The 24,839-nt window shown below is 46.4% G+C and overlaps 1 protein-coding gene across 1 annotated transcript; it reads right to left on the reverse strand.

The window, feature by feature from the left end:
• Positions 1–9,705: 9,705 nt before the first annotated feature.
• On the reverse strand, positions 9,706–24,839 carry LOC136628387 (relaxin-3-like). The gene is made up of 2 exons (XM_066604244.1): positions 24,495–24,839; positions 9,706–10,277 (listed from the first exon to the last, which is right to left on the reverse strand). The coding sequence occupies exons 1-2, from the start codon at positions 24,715–24,717 to the stop codon at positions 9,931–9,933; spliced, it is 570 nt and encodes a 189-aa protein (XP_066460341.1). The 5' UTR covers positions 24,718–24,839; the 3' UTR covers positions 9,706–9,930.

The raw sequence follows: 24,839 nt of genomic DNA on the forward strand, positions 1-24,839 counted from the left end.
GAAAGAACTTTTTTTTTTTTTTTTTCAATGTAAAACAATGTAAAAACCTGATATTGTAAAACCTATTGTATGTCTGTATAATATTTCTCAGGGATATGTAAATACTTCGAATATGTAATTTGAGATCTTCCAAGAGAAAAAGAAGAAAATCAAGTGGCTTGTTCTCTTTATGAATATTACATTTTACATGAATGCGCAGATTTTATTCTCAAGTCAGAAGTGCTCTTGAAATTGTGATTTTTATTTCTGGAAGAGGTCATTTTTTTGGGCTGCTTTCGCACTACGTTTTGAAGGGCGCAGCGATGGTTCCCTGCTAGGTCCTGTCCTCCATGTAGAAGACTCAGTGGGGATGGAGACCACAATGGAACTTGGATGCCACCACAGGAGAAGGTATGTGAGATGTCCTTGGTCTCCATCTTATAGTTTCCCTCCCTGTTGGTCATTACACTCTCTAGAATAGCATTGTGCTCAGTGGGTATAAGAAAAAAACTGGTCTCCATCTGATAGTTGGTTCTGGTCAAAGAGGTCTTCTATATTCTCCCCTATAGTTTTTGTCCCGGCTTCCAACTTTTGCAGTGTCCTGCATGGTGGGTATGAAACCAGAAGGGAACCACCACTGGCTACACAAAACTTAGTGTGAAACCAGTCTTAGTCGGGCTGTTTTGTGATTTTATGCTACAGCTGTTGATTACTTTATTTGGGACTGTATAAGCAAAAGAGCTTTAGCCATTAATAAAAACATTTTTTAAGAAATAACCTCGTATGTATTTTAAATCTACCTTGGGCAACCTGTGTCCTTTAATTGACTTGCTTTTCTTGATCGTTTAGGACCACAAATTGCCTGTCACTAGTCTGAATGCTTAAAGGGGTTGTTGTCTGACTACCGGGCAACATCCCTTCCATAGGGCTGCCTGTAGTAAAACAAACCAAGCAGTACTTACTCTTCTGCAGCCGCCACGATCCAGCACTGCAGCCCCACCATGGTCCTGGAGTTTCTTGTGACATCACCAGAAGTCAGGTGACCACTGTAGCCAATCAGAGGCTACAGTGTTGGCCGGTAACCAGAAGCCTATAATTGCAGCTTGTTCTCACTGCCGTTTGACAATTCCGTTATTTGGCTGCATCCTAGTAGTTGAATGATGGAAATGTGGAAGTTCTGAATCTGGCATATGCCAGACCTCAACAGCACCAAATGGAAACCATTGATTATAATGGGTGCCGTTATGCACACCAGCATTTTCACAGACATGAATTTCACATTAATCGGCAACAGAGGCTCCGAATGGAGCCTGCAACCCTGTTGTGAACAAAGCTTTACAGTTTCATCTTATGTTCAATTGTATGAAGCAAAATGGTTTGTATCAATATAAATTAATATTAATTGGTGATACAGATTTACTAGTGGATTCAGCATCAAAGCTTCCTTTGAAGACACTAAACAAAGATCAGAAGATAAATATAAGAAGGGGTCCTAATAACTAATTATTAACCCTTTCCAATCCACTGTCTGACGTCTTAAGACATTATGATTTAAGGCTGTACAGCTCCGATGTTGGAAGACATCCGTCAGGGTTCTCTTACTGCATATTGCCAGCCTCTCTGTTATCGGAGCCTATCCAACGTATCCCCTCATGCAGTACTGGCTTTAGCCAGCATATAGCGCCGTTTTATAACAGCAGAAAAAGAGTAAGCCCCCTAGGAAAACCAGGATGCAAATTGGATTAGAAAAGGTTAAAGGGGTTGTAATACTTGCAATCGATTGCTGAGCTCTGTTATTGGCTGCAGTCCCTGCGAAGTCCCGTAAAAACAGACTGGAGCGGGGGGACTGAGCACCAGCACAGGACACAGCAGGCGTGGAATGATGAGTATATCACTATTTCTTATGTTACTGCTTGCGGAAGGGGTGATACCATGATAATACAACTCGGACAACCCCTATATAAAAATGTACTCTTATACTGTATATTTGCATCACATCCCTTTAAATCTTCTATTTCATTTGTTACCATGGTAACTGCAGCAAACAACAACCAGTAGGATTGCTGGATCTAAATTTGAGGGGAAAAAATCTGGTCTGCAGTCTGTTACTGATCAGTGATGGGAAGATGGAGGTCATGCTATCATTCAAGTTCTGCCAGCCCCTGGAACATGCAACATTGAACAATGCTGACATCTCAGTCTACCAGCATAGCAGTGTTCTGGAGTGATTAACCAAGTTGTCTCATGGATTCTATCCCTCTCCGCTTCCAACAAGTGGTGACATCTACCACACACAGGAGACATCGCGTAATTGTGCTACAAGATTTAATCCAATTTTTGAGGTTTCGTATGGTTGAAAAAATGTGCTTTCGATCTGGCTTTGAGACTATTGAAGCTCCTCCCACATGCCACAGATTGAAGCTGGGTGCGTGAAAATTTGAACTTTTACATACTTTAGCAATAGTTTCAACTCCCTTGATTTGCATAACCTTACAGCTTGTGCTTCTTGGTGTTGCAAATTCCATGTTGAGGAGTGTATAATCTCACCTGGCCTACGGCATCTGAGTCCCTCGTGCTGGTCCCCAATGCTGCGGCAGGCTGCAGTGTAATCCTCAGCGTTGACACCGCACTCTTTCTGGTAAAGGGGCTTTGAATACCCCACCACCAGCAAGCAAGTGCTGTGATTGGATCACGAGAACCATTGCTCAGCCAATTGCAGCCATTCAGTGATGTCATTCACTGAATGGCTGTGAATGATCGAGTGCTGGCTCTGATTGGCTGAGCCAGTGCGCTTGTGATCAGAGCACTCGCTCGCTGGAGGAGGGATATTCAAAGCCCTGTCACCAGAAAGAGAGTGCGGTGTCAACACTGAGGACACTAGCGCGAGGGAATTGGACACTGCCGGCCAAGTGAGTATTTTTTCCATGCTGAGCTAGGGCTTTGGGGGGGGGGGGGGGGGCTTTTATTTCAAGCCCCCCTCCTCTTCCCTAGAAAATCAGGGCAGAGGTTAGAAGGGACAGGTTGGATTTTTGGCTGTCAAAAACAGCTAAGGACCCAAAGGAGAAGACAGAAGGGTTTTTATAACTGCTTCTGCCTTCTCTTTTACAGGCTACATAGCGCTATGTAGAGAATCCCGGAAGTGGTACTGCCGTTTTCTGTATAGTACCCAGCGATCCCCGACATGTCCGAACTGCAGGGTCTTAGCAGACCCCAGTTCAGTTCTCATAGTGACTACAACAGAAGATTGAGAAAGAGTACCTCCTGTGAAACTATAAAAGCAACCACTAATTGAGTCTGTAATGGAGCTTCTGTGAAATTAAAATTTTTAAAAAAGTTAGAATGGCCTCCAAAGGTCTTATATGATCTTTTTTACAAAAATAACTTTAAAAAAATTACAGAATAAAATATAAATAAAACAAAACGCCCCAAACTGTCACTATGACCATCCTGTAATCTCAGGCTATACAAAATAGTATATCAAAGCAAAATGGCAAACATATTCTAGCGCTTTAGTTTAACACAAATATTTTAAAAATAAAGAACTGAATTATTTTTTTTTTTTTTTGTTTACATTACCTCTAATAACAAAAAAATCCGGGGGGAAGAATAAGATGATATTAAAAAAATAGCCCTATACAGATGCATTTTCCATTAGCTTGACTCTTAGGCCGGCTTCACATGGGCGTCAAAATCGTGCAAAATGTGTACGTTGTGAGATGTACACGTATGAACCTGATTCTTTTGAATGGGGTTATACACCTGAGCGATGTTTTCCTGCATGGCACCGCAAAGCTATGTGGGAAACAAATCGCGGCATGTTCTATTTTTCTATGTGCTCTTGCATCGCAGCCTTCATCGTTTTCAATGGGAGAAATTCCGCGATCCTCTGCTGCGGCTGTGCTAGCCACACTGGGGGGAACCCTGCAACACCGAAGTGATGCGAGACTGATTTGCCATGAAAACGCCTGGCATCCATGGGGATTTCACATGGAGGGCGACCATGATATGGGGGTGGCATTCATGGCACTATATCACGCTCGCCTGTTTGAAGTTAGCCTTAATGCAACACGATAATGTGTGCACGAGCGCAATTGTGTGCTTGTGCTATCCAGGGTCGTTTATTTACACTTTAAAGCGTTTTCAACAGGTTTTCTAAAATACACTAGGTTCACCTTTCCCTCTCATTTGCTGCAGTTTGTACCCTGTTTCATGTCTGTAAGTTCTGATTTTCAGGTGGTCCTCCCTATTTTTCTGTTGCATGGAACAATCCTAGTATTCTACCAGTAGTTCACTGTCCTGACTTCCTTGCTCTGCTTCCCATACACCATCTCTGCTCCAATCAGCAGGGAGGCAGTATCTTGATACCCAGCCCTCTGCTTTTCCAGGACAATCGGGCATTTAGAGACATTCTAGTCAAATGGTTGGTAAACCCAATATAATGTGTGTGAATGCACCCTTACACTGTAACAGCAGGAGAGGCAGAGATTGTAGAGATTATCACAGTGTGCGCAGATCTGTCAGCCTGCAGCATGTGAGCGCACAGGAGCCACCTGTGAAAATAGACCCTCCCCTGTTTCTATAGAAGCAACCCTGTGTCCTTGTTCCTATACAAGCTCAGTTCTGTACATTAACATTGGCTAATGTTATTTAGAGGTTACATGGGTTCCTTTGTGATCACACGGACTATTATGTGTCTTGCTCTTGGTGTGATCTTTGTTGCTTGACCACTCTGGTAATTGTCTTGAATTTTCTGTGTACACAATTTGTCTGACACTGGATTGGTGGAGTTCAAACTCTTTTTAGAGATCGTTTTGTAACCTTTTCTAGTCATGAGCATCAACAACTTTTCTGAGATCCTTAGAAATCTCCTATGTTCATGCCATGATACAGTTCCACAATATCAGACGTGTGATATTGGATCATTCTACTCAAATAAATGACCAAGTCTGATATTTTTGACTCGTTTGTTTGATTTGGTTCTCTTTATCTACTTTTAGGAATTGTGTAAAAATCTGATTTAGTTTTAGGTTAAATAGAAGCAGATGACAACTGCAGGAAGCCATTAATTCCACTTGACAGTGTGATATTGCAGGGCTATAGAGCGATTTTTGTTTAGTTTTTTTTTTCCACATGACCCTTGTTGCAGTCAAAAGTTGCAATGTACCCCCCCCCCCTGCCTAATATGTTCACTACCAGTCTAAAACAACAGAAGAAAATACATCAACAATATCATGCAGATGACATGCAGTTCTGCCCTTTTTTTTTAATACTATATGGATATAGGCTCACCGCGGAGATCTGACAGGTCTCCCCCCTCATCCACCGCAACGAAATATCGCTAGCGATATTCTGCAATGGCCGTGGACAGGGGGCCTTACTAATATAATATAGTCGAAGGGATTGCAGTTGGTCAAAATATTTCTGTGAAAGACTTACAAATTTCGGCTACTCGCTGTGCCATGTAAGCTGCATTAGCTTTAAGGCAGAGTTGAACCCTCTGTGGTGACATGTTTGCTTCAATACTGGACAACGGTTGACGATTAGATGAAGGCTGGACTGGTGTTGGCGCCATAAGCACCTGAGACGACATGATATCCTGTTCAGGAGATGTGAAGATAGAGGTGAAGGACTGAGCTTTAATGTTGTTGGTCAATATGCACCGCCAGCTATGTATGTGGACATTTGTGAGGTGTCATTTATTGGAGTCTCCACACAGGTGTCCAGCTGTCTCACAATATACAAACTGCCAGACTGAGTACTGCTGTATCCATAGCAACTAAAGCCACAATCAACCCGTAATCCCTCATTCAGTGCACAGGGATGAAGAACCTGTGATGATGTCACCATCATGTCATCAGGCACGGAGCTCAGAGCCATGGTGACTAATCACATGAGTGTGACATCCTCACATGTAACACACAGTCACTCATCATTCAGACAGGTGGTCGTTAGTATTTTGATGGCACTGTAAGTGAATGTGAACATCCTAATTATTTTGCGCTGCAACCTCTCACTAATCCCCACCCCCACGTTTGCGGCTGGAGAAAGGTGTCCAGGGAGGTAAGGAAATTTTTAAAAAAATCAGACTCCTCCATGGACCGCACCCTGTGGCTGGACTCCTTAGGCACTAGTCCTCCAATATGAAGAATAAGCGTCCAATACCTCGAAAGTCAGTATATGAAACAAACAATTGCGCTTCACCAGGTATCCTAATACAAATCACCCAAGTGCAATGTCTCCACAAGCAAAAGTTGACATTTCACACCAGCTGACTCCAGTACAAAACACCATCAGGGTGCTTAGCGGCTCTGCTGCAAAACTGGCAATCCCTTAAAATGTCTAACACTTGGGTAGAGGTTGGCCCCAAATTCTCTTCGGTGGTACTCTCATACTAGCCAATAAACACTCCTATATGGCCTAAATGGAAACACTGGGTGTCATATAAAGAGATGAATAAAGTGTCCCCCAGCTGTCCAGTATCAATCAGCTGCCGTTCAGTGCACTGGGAAAGCTGATCGGACATCCTTCCCCTGTGATGAAAGAATGGCGTGGCTACCTTAGTCCCACATGGTTTTGCAACTCTGCTGTGTAGCTTGTAGGTGAAAGAGCTAAATGCTTTTCAGCATCTAGAAAAAGCTGAGTGCTGAAAAGGAGTTGGATGTAGGACGCAGCCCCTGCAAAACTAGAGCTAAAGAATGTTTACATTACTGCATATCTTGGAAAACATGTATGTGAGCCTAATGGTTTGTGGGCTCAGAACACATGTAGAATTATGAGGAAATGTCCTATTTTCATGGTGGGTCCCACCCACACGGAGTTATGAAGGAAATATGGATTTCAATGTCCCTGCGCTTCAATGAAAGCCAGACCCCCACGGGGGGGGGGGGGGGGGGGGGGGCTTCAAGAAGCTAAATTGGAGTTACCCAGCTGAGGGTTTCAAAACCAAACCGGAACGTGTGTTCAGGGTCAGCCCCTTAAAGGCTACGATTAGTGATGAGCGAGTATACTCGCTAAGGGCAATTGTTCGAGCGAGCATTGCCCTCAGCGAGTACTTGCCCGCTCGAGACAAAAGGTTCGGGTGCTGGCTGCGGGGAGGAACGGAGGGGAGATCCCCCCCCCCCCCCCCCCCCCGCTGCTGACTGCCGCTATTCACCGCTCCCCCGCGCCGGCACCCGAACCTTTTGTCTCGAGCGGGCAGGTACTCGCTAAGGGCAATGCTCGCTCGAACAATTGCCCTTAGCGAGTATACTCGCTCATCTCTAGTCACAATACCTGAGGACTGCACAGTAACCTTGTGAGACTCCACACAAAGAATGGTAACACTTATTATAATCCTTGTTATTTTACTATCTGTGATATCATCTGTAAGTCTCTTGCCGATTACCTTGTAACATTTTTGTATTTTTCTAAGCACTGCTATTTTTTAGAATTTAATTAAACTTTCAATTAATTAGTGAAGTTCGTCTGTGTTAACATGAAACCATATCTCTAAAGATATACTTGTGGGTAACTAGCATTCTGGTCCAATGCCCATCAACGTTGGGAGTGGCAGTATGTGTTCTATGAGCATTATAGAGCGCTGGAGTGCGCTACAACAGCCAGGTGGATGATTTGAGCTTTCGTTTTACATTTGTGCTGAAGCCTGGGAAAGCTGGGTACAAATCAGACGGTATTCTAACGTCATTAAGCTTGCAATCTCCGCTATATTGGGCATAGGGCTAGGCGGATTGCTATCGAATTGTGGCCGTATGTGATAGCCGCGTGTTCGGTTGACATGCAGTGTCTCGGAAAGTTGGGTACCAGTCACTCCACAATCTAAGCCTCCCCCACACTATGTGACACTGGGTGTTCACAGCAATATCTACCCACAGAAAAGCAGTTTAAAATTCTGAATGCACTGATATATAATACTCAAGTCCTCCCCTCAGAGCTGCTTTGACAGAAGGGAAAACAGTACTCCTGTATTGCACCAACAGGCGGCAGAACTCCCGGGCATCGACACTGCTTTCAGCTGTATTTGCATCCCCAGGACACACATTTTGAACACTATGGAGGACCCCTTGCATCTGCAGTTTTTAATTCTATATCTGGCTGGCAGAGGATAATTTTCCTTACTCTCCCTGCCTCCAGACACCATTTGTACAACTCGACTACTCCCCTCTGTTCCTGTCTCGGAGTTCACTGCATGCATGAAAATCTGGAGGGCTGGGGAGCAGTCAGGTCGTACAAGTTGCATGTAGTGTTTGGTAGATTGTAAGAAAGGAGGTTCTCTGCTGGATGGAGTTTTAGGGGGGGGGGGGGCAAGGACCAGAGCTGGCACTTTATTGGAGCACTCTTAATTTTTAAGGCCACAGAAAGACCACTATCACTTTGTGGGAGCACAGACCACTGTTACTTTAGGGGGGGCACTTAGTTTATGGGTGTACAGAGGGGGCACTATTACTTTGAAGCCAGGGGAATATTAATATTCAAAGACACAAAGGAGAATTATTATTGTGAGGGGTTATAAAAGAGGGGGGGCATTTATTATTGTGAGGTGCAAAGGGGGCATTATTTCTAATGATGGGCACTATTACGTTGTGAGGCACAATACTGGATATTAGTACTGTGTATGAGAAATAGGCAGAATGGGCAGAGAAGAGTCATGGCTGAAAGACGTTTTCATGATGGTCTGGTCCCAGATAGAAAAGAAAAGGGAAAGTGAATGCCACCAATCAGACAAGATGCCATTTGTGATCACTGAAGGTAACTGCACTGGAATCACTATCACTGTGTAGAGTTGCTATTTGTTATATGATGACTTGATTATTTAAAGATATACTAGAGCTGAGCTGCTGTTCTAAAAGTTGACCTATAGCTGTGCTGCTAATATATACACACACATACATATATAGACACACTTTTTTTAAGGAGGTTCACAAAAGCCATAGTTTTTGTGAAACATGAGTTGAAAACCTTGCCTCTGACGGTAGGCTCCTCATCACTAGAGACGGGCTTGACATTGTGCAAAGTCATAATTATCTGAGGGCTTCCTACTCTGCATGCTAGATTAGTGTTCTCCTCCCACACCTCATGACTGCTAAAAACCCACCCACTACACCCAATCATTCTGCTCCCTACTCGGATTCCACAGTAGGTTATGATAGTGATGACTGCTGCAGTCTTGTTAGCAAGACTTCTCTATACTGAGATGACAGTATAGAGAAGTCTTATTTCAACCTCCCAGTATGAAATAAGATGAAGCCATCTGCAGTGTTATGTGACATCATTCATAAGCTAGTACTCTCTTCTCTCGCCCATCTTGTGCCGCCCTGATCAGACTTCCTTGAGATAAATGCCTAAATCTCTTTCTTTCATCCCATTCAAATGCCATGGCCATAAAAAACAAAACCATCCTCCAGGAAAGAGATAAGGACTTGCTGCCCTTTGGAAACCCAAGTGACCGCTGCAGCGCTTGGAAATAGAATTGAGCAGCGGCACGGGAGCAGCACACAACGGAAGGTATGTTTATATGCTGTTTAACCATCCACTGCCACACGAATATTAGGCGTTCTCAGAAAACCCCTTTTAAGCATGTAAATACAGTTTTACCTTTACTATTGATAGAAAATGTGTGCAGAATAAATGTAACCACTTCATATTTGGATAACCAATAACGATGTTCATTAGCTATTATGTACCTGCAAGCCTGACATTCTACGAAATTAATGAATGACCAAAAAAATGTTCCACAGCAAAACCAAAAAATAAATTTATTGACAAAACTATTAACAGTCACATCAACATATACAAGCCACAAAAAGGCCTTTGGTTAAAGTACAAATGGCGATCAATGGAAATATTCTGTATAGTCAACATATGTGAAATACTCGGGTAGATCACACCACTGCTACTGTAAGTCTCTTGGATACTGTATATAAGATCTAGATGTACATCATTACACTTGGTACTTTAGCACAGGCTACTGATCTCTGCTTTGGTGCAGCCCCATTTGCAACAAATGCCTGCCACTCCAATGGACAGTTCCCTCCTCCATCTGGAGGACTTGATCAAAGGAAAGCCATCGGACCCCGCAGCAGCGCTGTTTTCTGATTCGCTGGCGTCCTCTAGCTGCTGTACGTATTCACTGAAATCCTCTACTGGGGTATAACTGTAACCATCGTAGGAATGAAAAGAATCCTTCAAGGACTGCTGTCTTAATGGTACATTGGACTTGAGAAGTTGTTCCAGGCGAGACCCCAAAAGCGATTGCATCTTTAGCGGATGCAGTTCTTGGTATGTAGAGTCCTGTAAAGAGTCTTGAAAAAACAAAAAACGGCACAATTACAAAAAAATGTATTTACATATAGAAAACCTGAGCAAAATGATCATCGTAATCTAGTCAGTCATGCCATGTTTTCCATCTGCTTAGAAAAAAAAGCCAGAAGTTGCAGAGCTACGAATCTGAGAAGACAAAGAGCGAATCTAATATGTAGTCTTGGGCAAGTGGGAAAAGTAGTGACCCGAATGTCTACAGAAGTGACATGAAGCCATCAACCAAGCCGATGACTTTCTTTGACCAACAGACAAAGAAACTTTTTGTCAGGTAGGTAATGACCCTTTGGAGGATCACTCCAGAGCTCCTTCAGGTCCCGGTGAGCATACTTCATGCTCTGGCAACATAATGGCGTAATTATCGTTCGAATATAAAAGTTAATGAGCAATTATAAAACTCTTTCTATCTCAATGAGGAGGATAATGATCACGGTGAAGCTGAGAAGACCTTAAGGTAAACTGAAGGCTGGGAATGTAATATATAATATACATATAGTACATACAATGCAAATAAAGTAGAATTTACCTTTTATTTCTACTGTGAGTACAGAAAATATAATTTGGACAAATCCGCCAATGCAAGTAAGGGGCGGTTTTATGTCCGCATTGGTACCTGCAGTTGGCCTGATATACGCTTTGCTCCTTAGGGCATTTATCCCTCTCTTCTCTTGGGTTAGGCGTGCGTGAGAAAATTATTTCTCCCCCACCCCACCGTTTAGCCCTAAGGGATTTTTTTTCCCGACTGTTAGGCCCCATTTACACGCAGCGATTATAGCTCAAAAGCCCATTGTTTGAGTGATAATTGTTGTGTGCAAATGCTCCCATCTTTCACTCTTCAGCTGAACAATGATTTTTAGGTGAGCATAAAATCCATCGTTCAGCCTGAGAGATGATAGGAAGACCACATGCTGTGTTTGCTGTCCACGGTGCTGTACTCTACACAGGAGCTACTGATTACATTTTATTCAGCAGAAAGCCTGCGGCAGCCCATGGCAGAGTGCAGGAGCTGAATGCGGAGAACAGACCACCTGCTATTCTCCGCATACAGCTCCAGGAGGCTCGTTTACATGCAAATGAAGGGGATAAGCTGCTAATGGACATTATTATTCCTTAGGTTTTGAGCGATTGTTTCGCATAAACTGCTATCTAAATGGGCCTTTATTATGTTTGTTTTGTATTGTCTGTAAATTGGCCCTTGTGAACATACCCTTAAGGCCCATTTAGACATGACGATTATCACTCAAAAGCCACCTTTTGAATGATAATCGTGTGTAAATGTGCTGATCTTTCACTTTTCTGCCGAACGATGAATTTCAGTTTTCGTAGAACAGCTGATAAGAAGGACCGCACGCTGTGTTCTGCCCGGGGAGCGCTGTTTACATTATCTCAGCTATCAGACAAGTGGCGGAACAAAATGCATGTATTCAGAGAACAGCGGGTGGTCTGTTCTCTGAATACAGCTCCTGGCGGTTTACACATTACTACCAAATAGTAGTTTATGCAAAAATGATTGCTCAAAAGCCATCTTTGGACGGAACCCAACAGGGCCGCACGGATTCCACTGACCCCACTGACTATAATGGGGTCTGTCTGCTTTCCACCCAGTTTTTGGACGAAATAAAAAAGTGCTTTTTCTTCTGGCATTTTCAGCCTGGTCTGCGACGGAACCTCCAGACAGAAGTTCAGACGCAGATGTGAAACCAGCCTAAGAACATGGTTGATTAGTGCCAATAATAATAAAAAAAAAAAATCACAAAAAGGGAAAATATTACAAAATCACAGAAAAAAGTGTGGCCATATTTACTTACCAAAGTACTAGTAGGACATAGATGGGAAGGCAAATACACCACCGCCCATTAGATGCAGGAGCTTATACAACAGGTGCAAAGTACTGGTGAACAACTGCTCATATGACCACCCTACAAAGAGGGGGAGTGGCCACCCAGCGCTACACCTGCATATAGGTAAAGCATATAAAGGGTGCCTGGCCAGTTGATATGTGTAATGCCCAATGCAGATCTGTCTCTGCAGGGGGAGGAGGCTGGAAGAGCCAGGAGCAGTGCTCTGAGCTCCCGCCCCCTCTCTACCCCCTGCACTGTTTTCAATGAGGAGAGGCGGGACAGGGCGGAGCTAATTCCCAGAACTTAACCCTGCCTCCTCATTGCAAATAGTGCAGGGGGGTGGAAAGGAGGCAGACGGGGCGGGAGCTCAGAGCACTGCTCCCGGCTCTTCCAGCCTCCTCCCCCTGCAGAGAGAGACACCGTATATCGGCCGGCGTGAATACCCGGCCGATATACGGTCGTCTGAATGCACCCTTAACTGTGTGAATTTTTCTGCTAGGCAGCGGCTCCCACCCTTTTAATACAGGTGTGTGAGTGGTACTTATCAGTGTTTTGCACTTTTGTAATGCTCCTCCATTTGGCGCTTTGGCTGTCTGCATGGTTGTATTTATCAGTATCTGTTGCAACACGCGGTATGGCTTTGGGTGCTGTGGGAGCCTGGGCTGTCAGTGCCAATGTGGATTGCGGTTTAGCCTGCGGAGCTTTAAATTGTGAGCTTTGCATCTGCATGGGGCATCACACATATAAACCGGCCTGGCACCCTTGTATAGCTTACCTATATGCAGGTGTAGCGCTGGGTGGCCACTCCCAACTTTGTAGGGAGGTCATGTGAGTGGTTGTTCATCAGTACTTTGCACCTGTTATAAGCTCCTCCATTTAGCCTGACGGCATCTAATGAGCAGTGGTGCATTTGCCTTCCCATCTATGGTAAGTAAATCTGGCCACACTTTTTCTGTGATTCTGTCTGATTAGCACTAATTAATTATATCGACATGTCAGTCCATGTGACTTTGAAGACATGATTTTTTTTTTCCCCCAACATTGCTGCCGTCAGTATCAAATTTCTCTTCATTTTTAAGCCTTTATGACTTTTTTTTCCGCTCAACCCGGATAATCCAGTTAACATGTAGTAATGATTAACCCCTTCCCTTGCAGCCATTTTTGGCCTACCTAACGAGGCCCCATTTTTCAAACCTGACTTTAGTGACCTGACGTCACTAAATAGTAATAACTTTGTAACGCTTTTACTTCTGCGTGCGATTCTGAGGGGGTATTCACACATAGAAATGCTGCAGAATTTGAGACGATCAGGAAGGTACTCGCATAAGGCAATACTCGCTCGAGTAGTTTGTCTTAGCGAGTACGCTCGCTCATCTCTATCTGTAGCTGCTAAAATCAGCCGCAGATATATGGCATCTACTGTCAAAGTTTCCGCTGCAGTAAATCCAAAGCATTTCCACTACGTGTGAACATACCATGGGAGCGTTCTTTGTCATATATTTTACGTTGGTGGTCAATATGTTTTTGTGGGGTTTTTTTTGCTTCTTTTTCTTTACTCCTAAATTTACAGAAAATATTGAAAAATGAGCAATTTTCAAACTTTAAATTTCCCCTCGTCATCCTGACAGCATACACCTGGAGGTTGTCCGCTGGACACCTGTTGGGACAGGAAGCGGAAAATACAAAAGGTAACTCCCACCACCGGCTCACCAGTGTCTTCCTGTCCCTACAGGACAGTCCAAGCGGAGCCTCCAGGTGTATGCTGGAGGTAAAATGAAGAAAGAAGACTCCCATGCAGCCTGTCTGCCCGTGGGGGGACGACTCTCTGTTCGGGCTGGCAGGGCTTGCGCGGGTGAGACCCTACGAGGGGACCCTCACCTGCAGGATCTACCCAGCACTGTTCCCCCTGAGGGAAAATCCTCCCCCAGTACGCTGCCCAGTGGGGTAGTCGTGCTGGTAGGAAGCAGCCCCGGTACCTGCAGGGCTCGGACGCTGGCATCTCCAGCGGGGATCCACATCTAGACAGGTATGCCAGCGTGGATAGAGGCGCTCGGGTGCGGGTCTGGTCGGCATGCGCGCGGCAGCGTCTCCACGTGTGTCCTAGTCGTCGGCGTCCCAGTGTATGCGGCGTATCCCTCGGGTCCGGCGCGGCAGCGTGATGTCAGCGCGGCTGCGTCACGCGGGGGCGGGGCCTCGCTTAAAGGGGCGTGTCGGCGCCAAATTTGAAAATTTAAAAGGCTGGATTCCTCTGCATGCCTCCTGTCTGCACCTTACTGAAGATGTCAGCCAGAGAGGACGCTGAAAGCAGCCTGCTGGTGAGTAGACCACTTTTGGGTCTGTACCGGGGGTGGGGGGAGGATTGAGAAAACAAGTATCAGGTGCTGGAAGTCCTTTTTGCTGTCTCCGTCTCTTAGGACAGAGAGGCTCAAAAGGTTAGAGAGGCCAAAAAGCGAGTGCGCAAATGTCCGGTTTGCTTGCGGCGGCTAGAAGAGGGCCACACCAAGCCACTATGTGCGGACTGTACGGAGAAAGTGGTCCATGAAGAGGGCTCCTCGGGCATGTCGGACATCCGATCCATGATCCGCGAGGAGATTGAAGCCTCTCTCTCATCTCTTTCTCTACCGCCCCCCACGAAAAGGGTAAGGCGGTCACGAATGGAAGAGTCGGACTCTGAGGAGGGACTCCTAGAAGATTCTCCCTCAGAATCCATGCCGCCCATAGAGGATGCAAGGAAATATTTCTTTTCATCAGCGGACCTGGGTCAGCTGTTAACCACGGTCCGGCGCACCATGCAGGTGGAGGAAGAGGTGCCACAGCAGCCATCCTTTCAGGATAGCCTGTTTCGGGGGCTCCTACCATAGCCAAAACCGTCATTTCCAGTTAATGACATCTTAAAACAGCTGATCCTGACAGAGTGGAAGCAGGCAGATCAGAAATTCTTCCTGTCCAAGGAATTTAAGGATCGGATGGTCTTCACACCAGAAGATATCGACTTCCTGGAAACCGTCCCTAAGGTAGATCTGGCGGTCGCCAGGGTCTCAAAGAAAGCAGCCCTCCCCTTTGAGGACATTTCCCAACTGCGGGATCCACTAGATACCAGAGTGGATTCCGCAATGAAAAAGGCCTGGGAGACTGCGGCCCTGACCGTTAAAGCCAACATCACGGCCACATCTGTGGCGAGATCTATGACGGTCTGGTTGGACCAACTCCAGACGCTGATTTCTCAGAGGGGCTCTAGGGAAGACCTCTCCAACTGCCTTCCCCTCCTCCAGCAGGCAACCGGCTTTCTGGCAGATGCCTCTATGGAGTCGGTGAGGTTTGGGGCCCACTCAGCAGCCCTCTCGAACACAGCCAGGAGGGCTGTCTGGGTTAAGGCCTGGACAGGGGATAACGTTTCCAAGAACCGACTCTGTTCCCTGCCCTTCCAAGGACACAGAATCTTTGGGCCTTCCTTGGATACACTCCTAGAGAAGGCATCGGATAAGAGCCAGGGACTACCGTCGGAGAAATCCTTCAAGCGGCCTCCCTCCTCCTACCCTCCTCCCTTTGTTCCCTCTAGAACATACAAGGGGAAAGGCAAAACCGGACGCTGGTCCTATCCCAAAGGCGGAAAGGGTGAGAATCCGCCTTCCAGGATCCTACAAGTAGGGGGTAGGCTGAGGGGGTTCGCCCTTAGATGGAGTGAAGTGACCTCCAATCCCTGGGCCTTACGCCTAGTCTCGGAAGGTTATAAAATTGAATTTTCCTCCCCGGAGGTTCGTGGTCACCCCCTGCCAGTCACCTTCGTCTGCTCAGGCCCTCCAGTTGGGGGTGCAGGAGCTGTTGTCCCTAGGGGCCATCACTCGGGTTCCCGCAGAAGAACTGTTCAAGGGGTGCTACTCCCCCTTGTTCCTCGTCAAAAAACCTAACGGGTCCTTTAAGAACCATAATTAATCTGAAATTCCTGAATAAATGTATCTCCTATCAAAGATTTAAAATGGAATCAGTGCGGTCAGCAATCCCCTTAATTGCGCCAGATAGTGTCATGGCCACCATGGACTTAAAGGACGCCTACTACCATGTCCCTATACACAGATTCCCAGCAATTTCTGCGATTTGCCCTGGTGATAGATGGGTCTGTCTCTCACTTTCAATTTACGTGTCTGCCGTTCGGGATTTCCTCCGCACCCCGGGTGTTCTCCAAACTGGTGTTAGAGATGGTGGCGGCACTAAGGACTGACAAGGTGTTGATTGTCCCATACCTCGACGATTTCCTGATCATAGCAGGATCGGCTTCAGAACTCCGGTTCCAGGTCAACCTCACACTCCGTCTGTTCCAGTCATTAGGCTGGATCATCAACTCCGTTAAATCCAGTCTTCTGCCTGAGCAAAAGAAAAAATTTCTGGGAGTGATTCTGGACTCTCACCGCCAGTGCTCATCCCTTCCCCTGGAAAGGCAAAAAGCGATCCAGGACGAGTGTCGGGCACTTTCTCTAACCACCAAAGTCTCCCTTAGGAGAGGCATGAGGGTCCTCGGCCTCATGACATCTTGCATCGGGGTAGTCCCTTGGGCCCAGTTACATTGTAGAACTCTCCAAGACTTTATCCTAAGCAACTGGGATAAATCCCCCGCCTCCCTGGATCGGAGCGTCGTCCTTACCCACAAGATAAAGTCCTTCTTGGAGTGGTGGATGTCTATCTCTAACCTTGCCAGAGCCACGGTTTGGTACCCCGCATCCCCAGTATCCATCTTTACTGACGCAAGTGCAACTGGCTGGGGGGCCCACTTAGGCCGTCATTACGTCCAAGGGGGCTGGAACCGGGAGGAAGCTACTCAATCCTCCAACTACAAAGAACTTTGCGCTGTCTGGAAGGCCATTCGGGGCTTCAAGACAGAGATCAGGGGTAGACACATTAAGATCTTTTCGAATAACATAACAACTGTGTCCCTCATTCGCCACCAGGGATCCACGCGGAACCCTCGACTCCAAGACTTGGCGGCGAAAGTTCTCGGGTGGATAGAGCAGCGGACACCTTCCGTCACAGCGTACCACGTAAGGGGCCCAGAGAACTCCATGGCGGACCATCTCAGCCGCAGGAAGATAGACCCCAGGGAGTGGACTCTACATCCACACGCATTCCAGCTAATTATAGAAAGATGGGGGACACCAAAGGTGGACTTGTTCGCCTCCCGGGAGAACACCAAGTGTCCCCGGTTTTTCTCCAGGGGAGCAGACGGGGACTCCCTGGGAATAGACGCACTATCCCAGGCTTGGGACTGGGACCTTGCATACGCCTTCCCACCTATCCCCCTGATTCCTCTGGTCCTAAGGAAAATTCAGGGGTCCCCAGGCTCCGTTATCCTGGTGGCCCCATTCTGGCCCAAGAGACCCTGGTTCCCGCTCCTGGCCGCTCTCTCGACACAGGATCCTCTACATCTGCCGCAGAGAGACGACCTCCTTCAGCAGGGTCCCCTGATATGCCCAAAGGTCCGACAGTTCAGACTGGCGGCCTGGAAGCTGAGCGGGTAAAATACCTGAGCCAGGGCCTATCAGGGAGGGTGACCACTACTTTATGTGAGAGCCTCAAAATCCACCAGAAATATATACTCTAGGGTGCGGGATACCTTCTCTAGGTGGTTGGGGCATAGTATACATGACCTCCAACAGCCCGACATTAACAGGATATTGGAGTTCCTACAGGATGGATTGGACATGGGGCTAAGACCTGGTACCCTTAAGGTCCAGGTGGCCGTCCTTGGGGCCTTCTTTGACTTCCCCTTAGGCGACCATAGGCTAGTTAAGAAATTTCTGAAAGGGGCAGTTAGACTCCACCCCTTTATAAGGGAAACCATGCCCCCATGGGACCTGAACCTTGTGTTGCAGGCCCTCTGTGCACACCCCTTTGAGCCCCTGGAAGATCTATCAGTGAAGATCCTCTCCTATAAGGTTGCCTTTCTTGTTGCCATCACATCCGCCAGACGGATCGGGGAGATCCAATCCCTCTCTATTAGGACCCCGTACATGACCACCTTCCCAGATAAAATAGAGTTCAGGCCTGACCCCTTTTTCCAACCGAAAGTTCTCACTGACTTCCACAGAGAACAGCGAATAGTACTTCCCTCTTTCTGCCAGGAACCCGTAACACCATGGAGCAGAGGTTCCATAATCTAGATGTTAGACGGGCAGTCCTGAAGTATTTGGAGGTCACACATTCCTTCAGGAAGTCTAACAATCTCTTTATTCAATTTCAGGGTCCACGCAGAGGAGGGGCCGCTACTAAGGACTCCTTAGCGCGCGTTGGGTCAGGAGGGCCATAGAAGAGGCATACAGATCCCAGGGGATCCCACTCCCGGGCGACGTTAGAGCCCATTCCACTAGGGCGGTCGCCTGTTCCTGGGCGGAGAGAGCCCAGGCGACAACCGACTAGATCTGCAGAGCCGCCACATGGTCGAGCACTCATACCTTCACTAAACACTATCGCCTGGACCTGGGGGCCAGCCGTGATATGGCCTTTGGGTGGAAGGTGCTACAGGCAGTGGTCCCTCCCTAAAGCCCTTGGGTGTTGGCACTTCTCCAGGTGTATGCTGTCAGGATGACGAGGGGAAGACAGGAATTAGGTCCTACCTGTTAATTCCTTTTCTTGAAGTCACCCTGACAGCATAGGGGCTTTTCCCTCCCCTTCGGTTATTTTTTACGTGAAGTAACGTATTGTGCTATGGTTTCTGTATTAAAAATGATTGGTTAAGCAAAGCCGGGTCACTGTAGTTATTTGGTACACACTGGTGAGCCGGTGGTGGGAGTTACCTTTTGTATTTTCCGCTTCCTGTCCCAACAGGTGTCCAGTGGACAACCTCCATGTGTATGCTGTCAGGATGACTTCAAGAAAAGGAATTAACAGGTAGGACCAAATTCCTGTCTTTTCCGCTTACAAGAAAGATAACCCTACAACACACAATCGCTACTAAATAACATTTATCGTATGTGCGCTGTATGTTGGTAACATTTTGAAAGTGTCCTTTTATTTATTTTAAACATCAGAAAGTGTGGAATCACAACGGAAACTTTTCTAATTCTGATGAAATTGCCCAAGTCTATTTTTTAAGGGATCAACTGACTTCTAAATTGACTTAGAGAGACGTATACACAGGGTTATAACAAACAACACCGTCATAACTCACATTTAATCACTCGGATACATAAATTTGATATCAATAGAAACTGAAACTCAATTTTCATTCAGCAAAACTGTCTACCATGCGACGGTCCTTGTTGCCCATAACCAATCACAGCGCAGCTTTCATTTCTCAAGCTGCTGAGATAAAATGAAAGCTGTGCTGGGATTGGCTGCTTTGGGCAACAAGGGCAGTCTGTTTTCCTAAACGAAGACCAAAACGTTTTCAGTCGTAGTTGTCGCTACGGGATATCAGACAAAATAGCTGCCAACAAAGACAGCAGAGCGTTTTGTGTCCTTGGTTTTCATTACTACCGGTCTGTTTTTAGTCTGCAACCTCACTGAGTGGTACTCAAACTTTAACGAAAAGTGTTGCATCTGTGAGCGAAAACCATCCGGCCGTCCACCAGTAAGCGTGGAAACAGCGGAGTGCGTCCGTGCAAGTCTCTCGTGAAGTCCTCGGAAATTCACAGTTGGAGCGAGCAGAGAATTGGACGTCCTGCCGCCGACTATGTGGAAGGTTCTCTGCAAATGTTTACGATGTTATACCTACCGACTACAATTGTTACCAAATGACGTAGCGAGGCAACGTTCTTTCTGAGAGAGTATGGAGACTGTCAAGGAACGCGATGCTTTCATGGAATGTTTAGTGATGAAGCCGCCTTCCACCTTTCAGACATGGTTATCAAGCCTAGTGTTCTAATCTGGGGGGGGGGGACTAGCCTGTCTCCGTGGATCACATGTGCGACTCCCACGAGGTGGATGTGATTTGCTCTATAACATATAGGAAAGTCTACGGCCCCTTCGTTTATACGAATAAGACTTCAAAAAAATTCTCCTGCGCTGCCTCAAACGAACAACAATAATATTATTGTCTAAAAGGTTTATTCAGGTACAACGCGTTTCGTCGTATAAAAACGACTTTCTCAAGTACAGTTGTACTTGATAAAGTCGTTTTTATACGACGAAACGCGTTGTACCTGAATAAACCTTTTAGACAATAATATTATTGTCAAAACCGGTCGTTTGTTTGAGGCAGCGCAGGAGCATTTTTTTATTTTTTTGAAGTCTTATTACTACATTGTGGATCCAATCCAGTATTGGACACAGAAGCCCTGCAGCGGACTCCAGCGACCGGGGAACCTGTTGGATGCCATAGGAAAGATCCTACAGAGATCTGATAAGCAAACTCGGACTAGGAGGTGTTGGTGAGACTCCTCTCCACAGGAGTTTTCACCATACACCGGGTGAGTCATTTTTACTTTATTCCATTTTATCACGTTTCTCTTTATGGACACCTTAATATACTCTCCCTATTAGCCATCTGAAGCGCCTCCCTCACCATTTCTTTATATTTTTTCGTTTATACGAGTATACAATCTCAGGGATTTCATAGCTGAAACAGGAAATCCCAGGCTTCATCTTTCAACAGGACGGGCACCCGCACCCTAGCCCCCCCCCCCCCCCCCCCCATGATCACAGTGAAGTCAGTAGTGAGCTCAATAGGCAACTACCAAACAAATGGATCGGTCATGATGATGGTTAACTTCTTACTCGGCCTTTACGTTCCTCGGACCTTACGCCTTGAAAAAAAAACTTTCCTCCTGGGGAGTGTTAAATATAGGGCCTACATGCCCCCTGTTACCACCCACCATGTATGATCTGCGAGTACACCTCACAGAAGCCATTGCATCAGTCAATCTTGATGCAGTTGGTATGGCAGGAACTTCAATGTGAGCCCCCATTGCAATTTGACACACAACAAGCCTGTAGTGATCCCCTCTGATGGGGAAACCCTTCTCATGTTGTGCAACAAAACGTTCTGAGTTTCGGTTTCCGTTGATATCAATCTTGTGTATCTGAGTGTCATTAAATGCGAGTTATGAGGGTTTCAGATCATTTGTAACAACCCTGTGTTAGAAATTGCCCCATTTTAAAAAGTGTACCCCTTGAGGTTTTCACAACAGCATTTACAAATCCTGTTAAGTCCTTAGGTGTTTCAGTATCAGATAAACAAAACTCAATATTTATGACCCTGAATCTGCCTTTTTTAGAAACATTCCGTGCGTCCTCAGTGCACACCATGACTCAAACACCTACCTCAGAAGGAAAGGGGCACCTTGTGGAATTTGGGGGCCTCCCTCTTATTCGGCCAATTTTTCATTGCCGTATTCAGAGAACCATGATGGGGCTCTTTTTTGTAGGATAAGCTTATGTTTTCATTGGCACCATTTTTGGGTACAGGCAAAAATTTTGATGCCTTTTTGTTTCTATTGGAATTCGTTCACTATGTGGTATAACCGATGTTTACAAGTAAATGATCGCTGTATTTTTGCGTGACCATGATTTAGTCCGCGCAATGGCATCGTAAACATTGAATTTCGGTACGTTCGCTCTATAAGACACACTGACTTTTTTCCCCCCACTTTGGGGAAATGTTAGGGACCTCTGTTTTCCTGCTCCATACAGGAAACAGAAGAGCGACACCCCCTGCATGAACCCCCGTTGACTATAATGGGGTCAGTTTGATTTCTGGTTAGTAATGCAGCATTTTACCGGAATTTACAGGACAAAATAGCGCCGCCTACACCATTATTTTGTCCTGTTTTCTAGCGGAAATCCGTGATTGCGGTTCCAGTTGGAGCCTTTGACGCTGATGTGGACGAACCTTAAGTTCTTTTTAAAGGTTGCTCTGACACTTCTGAAAAACTTTTGTAGACGTTTTAGCCATTGTGCCTCAGCTAGCAAACTGCTGTCTGTATAAAGTACCAGCCAAACTGCCTGACTCGGGCTACGTCCACGTCGGTGGTGGGGGTTCCTGTTCCGAGCAGGAAAGAAGAAACCCCCCCCCCCCCCCCGGCTGAACAAATGTGTCTTATGCCAAGTGCGACATGGGGTCAGGAACTGAACAGCGCCGAACAGCCCCCATTGATTATAATGGATCCGTTCGGTTTCCGCTCAGCTGCCCGCCATTTTACCAGCTGTAAAAGTGCTGCATGCATTGCTATTTCTTCCTGCAGTTTGTGCCGGATCTGCGACGGAACCTCAAACTGAAGGTTCATAACACAGATGTGAGCATAGCTTCACTGACTCCACAGCCCTGACCAAAAGCGCAGAAGAACCACACTTCTGACTGCTTTAGGTCCAGTGTCCACAGGCGGGCTTGATTTGCGAAATCTGCACGAGACATCCGCCAATCAAGCCCCCCATAGAGATGCATAGGCGTCCGCAAATGGATTAAAACATGCAGATTTGATTTGCGGACCTTTTGGTCCAGAAAACAAATCACAGCCTGCTGCAGTTTTCTGCCGATCCCGCATGGGCTGCTGCCATAAAAGTAAATAGAAGCCGTCTGATTCGTGACCTGTCCGCAGCCGACACTGAGGATGTGCCGCAGATCCGCAGAAAAGCAGGAGATTTAAAAAAAGATATACCTCGCTTGTCCGACGGCGAGGCGTGGGGACCATGCACAGTACAGCGAACCCAGAAGTGGAGGGATCCACGCGGCCACCGCTGCTGGGGAAATGCAGGTAAGTAGGGCTCACTGGCCGCGGCAGTGCTGGATTCCGTGTGAGATTCCCTGCACGGAATCCGCATGAGCCGTGGACATGAGGCCTTAGGCTACATTCACGGGAGCGCAAATCTAGTGAGAGTTCTGTGTGTTGCAAGATACACAAAACTGGCTTGAATATGAACGCCATTCTTTAGAACGGGGTCATACACATAGGCAATTTTTTTTACCCTCACAGTAATGTAAAAAAAATGGCTGTGTGTCATTCTTTTAAAAAAAATTTTTTTTTTTGGGGGGGGGGGAGGGGCGCGTCTCTCGGAACGCATCACTTATTATTGTCAATGGGACACTCAAACACACAGCATGCCATGCGATGTTATGTTTCCCATTTAAATCAATGGAAAGCACTTGCCGATCTTCCAATGCGTGTGAAAAAAGCCCCAGGATTGAAATTTCACAGAAGTGATGCAATGTGTTTTTGCATAAACTAAAAACAAGGTTTGGTACCGTGTCAGCCAGTAAAAAAAATCTTGTATTTATTATACCTCTTAATGGCTAACAAAAATACATGATGATCTAGCGAGCTTTCGGATCCTCTTATGCCTGAGGAAGGATCTAGACGGGTCTGAAAGCTTGCAATAAGATCGAGTAATCTTGTAGATATGATACCTTTTAATGGCTAACAAAAATACATGATCCTATTGCCAACTTTCGGATCCTCCCAGCATCCTTCCTCAGGCATAAGACCATCCGAAAGCTTACATCAACATCATGTATTTTTGTTAGCCATTAAAAGGTATTATATATACGAGATTACTTGGTTTCTCTTACTGAGAACAATCACATTTAGCGTTTTTGCATGACACATGCCTTGCATCGGCGGGTAAAATGCACGTTGACTAGTGCAATATCTGCCCGCTATCGCACTCACCTGTGTGAATGTAGCCTTAGGCTAGGACTACACAAAAAGTGTGGCCACAACACACAGTGCATAGCCGAACAATGCGGTACTGCAGTGCACCATTGCAAACTGCTACAAGTGAATGTGGTCATGAGCAGAATATTTGCATTTGTTAGTCTACATTCAAACGTGCAATTTCCACAGCGATGTGAAGTGTTTTTAATTTTAAAATCTCATCGCTTCTTTGCAATTGTGATTGTCAAATGTGATAGGAGTGCGAGTATTGCCCATTGACTAAAATGGGAAATATTGCACAGCATGTGATGTCATTTAGGGTCCCATTAAAACGAAGTTCCGAGAGCTTGCCCAAAAATAGAACACGGCACAATTCTCCCTCCTTCACCCTTTATTTGTGTGCATCACATAAAACGCGTGCGGGAATATCGTGTGAACAAGCCCTAACACGGCAGTAATTTGTGAGATGCAACACTACTACACTACTCGGATGTAGCATTACTAAACTTTTTGGCCACACAACATGTGTCATGGCCATATAGTAATTTTTCCTGCCATCCAGCCACCAGCCATGAGACACTAGGTGAGGCACAAGTTCTAGGACACGTGCCCCATTGCTCTCCCATAAGACCTACCCCGAGGATTCTACAGCTATTACAGCAGTGCAGAATCCTGACACACATGGCACCGAGGAAGAGAAGAACAATCCCCAGCGGCATCCTGCCAGCGCTCCCCTGTGCCCCTACACCCCTAGGACAGAGTAACCTGCCCACAGCCTCACCTGCACTCCGGTATGCGGGGCTCTTCCCATCCTCCGGCAGCAGCCGCTTCCAGCGGGACCCTCCGCAGGTAAAGATGACCGCCCTGATAAACTCACGGCCACATAGCTTCACCCCGTAGTCCGAAGCGGTGACCGGGCTCCTCTGTCCCTGCAGCTCCCCAGGCAGCGCAGACAGCAGGAGCAGCGCCGCCAGCAGCACCGAGCCGCTGAGGAGAAGCGCCATGTGTAGCCAGCGGAGGAGCGCTGCACTGCCGGACTATGGACGGTGCGGGGATGGCGAAGCGGGACAATAGCTGGTCACCGATGTCCTAAACACCATGACCGGCTGTGCGCTGCCCCTTATAT

This window comes from Eleutherodactylus coqui, chromosome 5 (assembly GCF_035609145.1).
Source record: "Eleutherodactylus coqui strain aEleCoq1 chromosome 5, aEleCoq1.hap1, whole genome shotgun sequence".
NCBI lineage: Eukaryota > Metazoa > Chordata > Amphibia > Anura > Eleutherodactylidae > Eleutherodactylus > Eleutherodactylus coqui.